Below are 7417 nucleotides of genomic sequence, written 5' to 3'. Positions count from 1 at the left end.
TTTTGTTTACAATATATATTATATTGCTTCAAGCCAATGCAAAGACTTCATACATTATATTCCCTATCTCATTGTGTTTACAATATATTATATTGTTTAAATGCCACTACCACAGTGTCAATTTTTGGTTTTTCTTTTTTCAATACTGAACTCTCTGGAGTAATGGTAAGGTCGAAATATGTTGTATAAGAGCATACAAATAAGGGCAATTAAAAATGTGACAAATGTCTAAATATATGACAATAAAATTTGAAATGCTGTAACTTCAACATGATTAACTGCTTCATCTAAATCCTTGTGATTTATGTATTTTTGCCCAATTTAACCTCTCTAATGTGACCCAGCCCCTCAACACCATGAATGCATTGTAATTTTGCAAATATCTGCCAACTATACACCGAGAAGACAAAATTTTAACCTGATCAACAGACATAATATAAAATCTGTCCCAAAGGACTGAAAGAAGAAAATCTATACCATCATGCTACAGACACACTTAGGAAACTTAAAAGGAAGAGTAAATATCAGCTCAGTGATTTATAATGAAGCTAATAAAATTCAGGCCAGTATTCTTAAGTGTAATGAACATTATTTGAACATTCAACACATAAAAGGTTAACAAAGGCTATGAACTTGGTGTAACTTAAAACGTTTCAGATGTCGGAGTTCACCAGATGTAATTGGATTCAGGTGGTTCCTGCTGCTCCCCGGCCTTTTTAAGTGAAGGCGTGTGCTGCCGGAGACCGGCGCCTGCTGGCCTCAGGGCATGCATGAGGCTGGCTCTGTACCCTGCAAAATTATTCACAGCTTAAAAGCAAAGAAACTACAAAAACAGGCTCTTCAGATTCATCATTAACCATTCAAATGAAATCCATTTTCCCTTTTTAACCCAGAGTGGAAGACCACAGTGACCACAAAAAGCTACCTGAATGAAGAGATGTTACAGGTTCAAGATCTCTGTTGAAAGAAACCCATTTTACTAACTCTTGTCAAATTTGCCCTCCATTGGGTTTCTTACTCACTATATATTTTGGCTGCTGTGTTTGAATGGAAGCAGTCTCCACCCAAGGGTTGGTAAGGATCTCACACTGAAGTCTCAAATGCTGCTACAGAAGATCAATGATTTGGTCATTGATCCTTTCATTGCATTGCAGAACCATCAATCCAGCTGATGGATCCAGTTCAATATGTAACAACCTCCGCTCTTCCCATAGATCCCACGGTGAGAGTATGGCTACAGCACTCATACATACAGGAATGTTGTAAGAATCGAGAGTTTCCATTATGTGTATTAGAGAACGGGTTGTTATTTAAACTGACTTCTATCAATGGGGACTTGTGGGTTTTGGTCAGGTGGCATCTATTCATTTTCCACTTGGTTATCAGTGGAATGTGATACTCAGTTACACAACTTGAGATCTCCCTCCCCTCTACTTGTGAACTTCTGGAGGTGCTGGGGGGCCCTAACTCATTTTTGGTTTCCTAAAACTGATGTAAAACAGCAATTACATTTCAAAAATCTACCACCATCTTCGTGTGTATCAGAGTCAAATTCAGCACTTCATTTCTTCCTTGTGGTTTTTAAGTGCAAGCATGTTATTAAACAACTAGTGAGAACAGAATATTTGTTCCTGAATATGTTTCTTTGAATTGTCACTATGTAGGCTGGTAGCTCATGGAATGGTCAGAACATGAGCCAACAATGCGCTGGAGTAAATCCCTACCATGCAGCTTGACTTGCCACCCATGAAGACCAAACCTCCCTGCTGGTGAGGGTGAGCCTGAGTAGGGACATCTGCCTCCAGGATCCTCCTTCCTGCTATGATGCCTGGGTGCCTGGGACCTCCCAACGTGTCACCCCACTGGAAATCTGTTCTTAGCAGAACTCTGTGACTCAGAGCTTCCTTGTCACCTCCCGCTAGTTAAAATAAACCCTTTTAGCTCCATTCTCTTGAAGTACAGAACTGGCCGGGTGGCCTCCCCTGGAAAACACACTTGCATTTGAATCAAGCACCAGGGCACCTTCCTGGCTTGCATTGACTTACTCTGTAGGAGGGACACTGATGGCAGAAGATTAAGCATGTGGTCTACACTAGGGGTGCTGTTTGGAGGCTTGCAGTTCTCCTTGATAGAATTGCTCATCTACTGCTCTATTCCAAAGGACCCCTAACTTGCCTTCTTTTTGTAAGAGTGACCAGGTATATCAGTGGAAACAGTGCCCTTGTGCTCACCCCACCTCCATCTTGGAGATCACTGGCCCCCATTTATGAGACCAGAGATCTTTGCAATTGAGTCCTGGGGTGTATAGTCAGACTTCAGATCATCCTTAGGCTCAAGGACTTCTGGAAAATCACTTTGATTCTGGACAAGCCATGGTGTTTGTATCCAGTTGAGAGTGGCATAAAAGATTTGACTTAGTCTTTTGAAAATGACTCTAGAAATTGTTAGTTTCCTATAGGGGTGTTAGTCCAAAGGTTTCCCAAAAGCATGTCCTAGTAGGGATACATTCAACCATTACAACTGGGTGAAGAGCTATTTACCAGAGGAACTGCACTCCTTCCCATACTGTGCCCACCAGACACCAGCCTACCTTACAATAAACATGTATACCCACATATAAGTTCATCATATATACATCAGAATAACATGTGAATATTGTAAGGTCTGCACAAAAATTGGAAATTAGAAAGTTTGCAATTAAATAATTACATATTAAATGTATATGTAAATATGTATAAAATAATATAAAATATAAAAAAATTTTGAGAGGTAATACTTCCCCTCAGCACCCGAACTAATAATTTCCACACTCACTGGACCGTGAGCAACACTCTTTGGAGACCACTGATCTAGAAAAATATCTGTGGTTTGTTTAACTTGTATTTTGGAGATGTAATATGGTAGCCACATCTGGACTTCTGCTATTGAAGGGTGTTGCATGGTTGGGAACTTCCTTTCCCCCAAGTGGAGAGGACAGTGTCCCAGGCTTAGGAGACTGAGTTCTGGGTGCCAGATATACACAGACTGTGTTATTTTGTTCACTTACTAATCAACTCTCCCTCCACTGGATCTGCACTTTCTGTTTCATTGATGTGTCCCCCCATTTTCTGGATTCCTGCTTAGCACAGGGGAGACACTAATCCAGTACTAAATAATTGGTTTTATTAAGCTCCATTTCATATATAAAATAGTTCAGTGTTTGTTCTACATTTCTACTTCATTTTGAGTAGTTGGTACATTTGGAAAAAACACATCTCCTATAACATCTCTCTCTCATAGAGGGCTTCACAGACTTTTCCTTTCCCTCAAAAGGACTCATTAAAAATATACCCAATATAATTTAAAAATTTTAAAAAGTAAAACTCTTCACATATTATATGTGAGTTGGTAAATCTTGAATTTTAAAATCAGAGGTAAGTAGATACTGATTCTACATTTGATTTGAAATCTTAATTGAGATGATCACATCTTTCATAGTTGACATACTATATTACTGTATGAACCTGTATTAGCAATCTAAGCTAGAAAATATTTGTGGTGGTATTTTACAGAGCTGATGACATTTCACAATGATGCCTTACTTTTTTAAACTTTAAAGCTTAGAATCTAAGGTTTCGAGAGAGGGAGGGGAGCATGGTGGGCAGAGAAGGAAATGGCAGGTGGGGCTGGGTTGTGGGTTGTCTATTAGCCCCTGGAGCCAAGAAGTGAAAGAGACTGACTTCCCAGATGGTCTCCAACTCACTTTTATTGCAGTGTCTTCCATGCCAACCTTCTTGACATTGGCATTTGTTGGGTTCCTGGCAAGTCCCGTGTGCACCACAGCCAGGCTCGCAGACAGCTGGAGCAAAGAAGATAAAATAAATGTTTCCTCGGCTTTCCTTTTTCAACAGAATTACACAGCTCCTTTTCCTGCAGTTCTTTAGAACGAGTTAGTTTTGGCTTCAACGCCTAATTTTTTTTTCTTTTTTTCTCTTTCTAAACCATTCTCCAGGTAAAAGTCAGTTTGGGACTTTGTGAAAAAATCTTGAGAGAATAAGCATCATGTTCCTCATTTACAAAAAAACTCTCAGTAGGATTTTGAAACTTGTGAGCAATGGAAGTTTATTTTCCTTAAGAAAACCTCTAGTGAATTTTTTTTAGAGAGAGAGAGAATTTTTTTAATATTTATTTTTCAGTTTTCAGTGGACACAACATATTTTATTTTATTTTTTTATGTGGTGCTGAGGATCGAACCTAGCACCCCGCACATGCCAGGCAAGCGCGGTACCGCTTGAGCCATATCCCCAGCCCTCTAGTAAATTTTTAAAAAATATTAAAACGTTCAGTTGTATCTGTGAGGGTATGTAAATTCTGTTATAGGCATGGATTCCATACAGTGCCTTTGGTCTACATAAAAGAATCATGTATGTCAGCAAGGAAAGGTTAACTGTGACATTTTGTAGTTGGAGAGTACAGCTAACTCACTCGTCACCTAACCAATATTGATGAGGTGTGTGAGTACTTACGTTTAGAACAGAGGTCTCCTTGGTAACCTTTGGAGCACTTACATTTGCTTTTACCAATGCATTTACCTCCATTTCGACAGGGTTGTGGGCATTTGCCTAAAATAGAGAGCAATGCAAGTGAGCAAAGAACCCAGAGCTCCATTCGGGGAATATTACATAAAGAATCACAAGGTTTCAAGGAGGTAAAAGCAGTGTTTTCCACTCATTTCAGATTTAATCTGGCTTTTATATTGCTTGAGTTTTGTTTTTGAAATAGACAGGTTAATACTTCTACTTTGAATACATATCTTCTTTCACCATAAATGTACTGCCCCAATGCTATAGTTCCATTCACATTTTTATTAAAAGAATAATCTTTTAACTGACTCACAAATTGTAATTTAAGATATAACTTACTAAAAGTTGATTTATGCATGACCCACTAAATGGTCTTTTCTCTGAGTTCCGCTTTGGATTGTTTCTTGTTCTGAAAGCAGGTCTACACCAGTACCTGACCTCATAAGTCTTAGTCTAGGATTCCCCAGAAAGCAGGGTTTGCCAGCAGATAGCTTATTTTGGGGAAGTGAGCCTAGGAAATAGGAATGGGGCATGGGAAGAATGAAACAGGGTAGGAGGGAAGGTCAACACCAAAGTGTGGTTCAGTCACCACTATGAGCAACTGGGTCCCATTTTGCTGGGTCCTTCCAAGGAGCTGTATCAGCTGCACCTCAGAGTTGTCTGAAGATAGAGGGGGAAGCATTTGTTCATCAGCATTTGACTCCCACTTGCCCCAAGGGGTAATTTCCTCACACTTCATGCTGCAAACGCAGTATGTGATTTCTAAGGACTCAGAGATGTCTCTGGGTGGAGAGCAAAGGTGTGGAATGGATAAGATGAAGTGCAATCAGCTCACACTTGTGCAAAACAGGTTGCTTCAGCAATGACAGGAGTTAAAGGTTGGCTGAGAGAATATGAGGCAGGTCACAAAAGGTACCCAGTAGCACAACCATACATTTTCTGGGAATGTCTTAGATCTTCAAGATACATCATTTTTCTTTTATCTCATACCAAATGAATATTGGTAATGTTTTCACAGATCTTTGAATCACAGAGTTTTAGACCCACCAGAAGACTTTAAAGGTAAAAATTATGCAATCATTTGCTGCCTTCTTACTCTAAAGGTTATTTATTTTCTCTCTGCAATTTAGAATTTGCCATCCTAGGACTGAAGTTTTTGAAGAAGAGTATTATCCTCCCAGGTGTGAAACCACAGCCTGTGACTGGCACAGTGATGTTCCAAGTTGGCAAGCAGCTTGGGTTTTGGTAGAGGACAAGTTTGGAATTTTGTTGTTGTTTTTCTTTCTTTTCACTTTTAGGAGAACATTAATTACAAAGGTCTCTGAGTACATAAGGACAGCTAATGAAATCTATCCCTAACCATCTCACCTTTCATTCTCTAAACACTTTTTCTTACGGTCAAAGAAAATACTATTCTTGAAAAATAAGAAGTGAATTCCACATAAAAATCACTTGACTAAAAACACTTTCTTTTTCTTTTTACTTACCTAAAGGACTTTATTTACATATAAATTGATGAAAGCAGTATTTAGTCATTGTGGAGGTAATACAGACATAACAATACTGGGGTGTTAAGGTCTCTCACAAACCTGGAATACCATTAGACTTTGAGATTTTTTTTTTTCTAAAACAAGCATGTTTCAGAAACGGGTATTAAAACAACTTTCATAATAAAATACCACCTTTTTGTTGACCACAGAAAGTCCAAAAAAGCCCTTTTTCTAGGTTTGCACATAAGAACACATTGTTATGGTTTGGATATGAGGTGTCCTGCAAAAACATCTGTGTTAATACAGGAAGTGAGAATGATTAGATTATGAGAGCTGTGACCTGATCAATGGATTGATCCATTTGATAGATAGTAACTTGAAATGGTCAGACTGAATGGTAACTATAGGCTGGTGGAATGTGGAAGTGGGTCACTGGAGTTGGCCCTTGGGGATTATATCTTGTCTCCTGGCTCCTCCTTTCTCTCTCTCTCTCTCTCTCTCTCTCTCTCTCTCTCTCTCTCTCTCTCTCTCTCTCTCTCTCTCCTCTCTCTCTCTCCTTCCCAGTGAGCCAGCCAGCCAGCCATTAACTGAGTATCTTTCCTTTACCATGTTTTCCCTCCATGATGTGCTATCTCACCTCAGGCCTAGAGCAATGGAGTCCACCGACCATGAACTGAACCTCTGAAACCATGGACCCTAAATAAAGTTTTCCTCCTCTAAATTGTTCTTGTCAGGCATTTTGAATGAAAATCTGACTAATAAAACAATTTACTGTTTAGTTAATATCTCAACTCTTACCCAAAAGGAAGGAATATCTAACTCCAAATTTCTACTTGCATCAAAGAAACATCTGACCCCAAGACATACACAAAATTGAATCGTTCATGGTACTCTGCAACACACTGGGTTTTCCCCCAAGCAAACACAATGTGGGATGATAACTATATGGCAAAGAAGATAGACTACTTATATGTGAAATACTTGGTGAGCCCTAATTTCCCATAGTGAAGGAGGAGTGAACTTGGTAAGCAGGAATACTGCAGAGATTGATCCTTGGCAAGAATCATTTCATTGGCCCAATGGGTCTTTTCTTGTCCATGGAATGATAGAAATGAGGAAACTTAGTTTCACCTCAGCCAGGAGGGAGGATATTCTCTCCTGGTTTTTACACAACAGAAAGGCAACTAACTGCAGGAGAGTTAGAAGCCCACTGCTAGTTCAAAGACTATAGAAACCAAACCTCATGATCTGATTGTTTTAAATTTCAGGATTCTACAATTGTCTTTAATATTTATGTTTCCTTTTCCTGAAAACAATTTGTGGCCAAATTCTATCCAACAGACAATGGAAAACTGAGTAGGCCTG

General features: G+C 39.2%; 1 protein-coding gene across 1 annotated transcript in view; it reads right to left on the bottom strand.

Moving 5' to 3' along the window:
• Nucleotides 1-667: 667 nt before the first annotated feature.
• Nucleotides 668-7417, bottom strand: part of Wif1 (WNT inhibitory factor 1) — a 63625-nt gene continuing 56875 nt past the window's right edge. Inside the window, exons 8-10 of the mRNA XM_027929525.2 lie at nucleotides 4506-4601; nucleotides 3743-3838; nucleotides 668-789 (exon numbers count right to left, since the gene is read on the bottom strand). Of these exons, the coding sequence (XP_027785326.1) occupies nucleotides 668-789; nucleotides 3743-3838; nucleotides 4506-4601 (314 nt within the window). The remainder of the gene's footprint in view (nucleotides 790-3742; nucleotides 3839-4505; nucleotides 4602-7417) is intronic.

Source organism: Marmota flaviventris, chromosome 3, assembly GCF_047511675.1.
Source record: "Marmota flaviventris isolate mMarFla1 chromosome 3, mMarFla1.hap1, whole genome shotgun sequence".
Lineage (NCBI taxonomy): Eukaryota > Metazoa > Chordata > Mammalia > Rodentia > Sciuridae > Marmota > Marmota flaviventris.
This window is presented reverse-complemented; position numbering and strand designations above follow the sequence as displayed.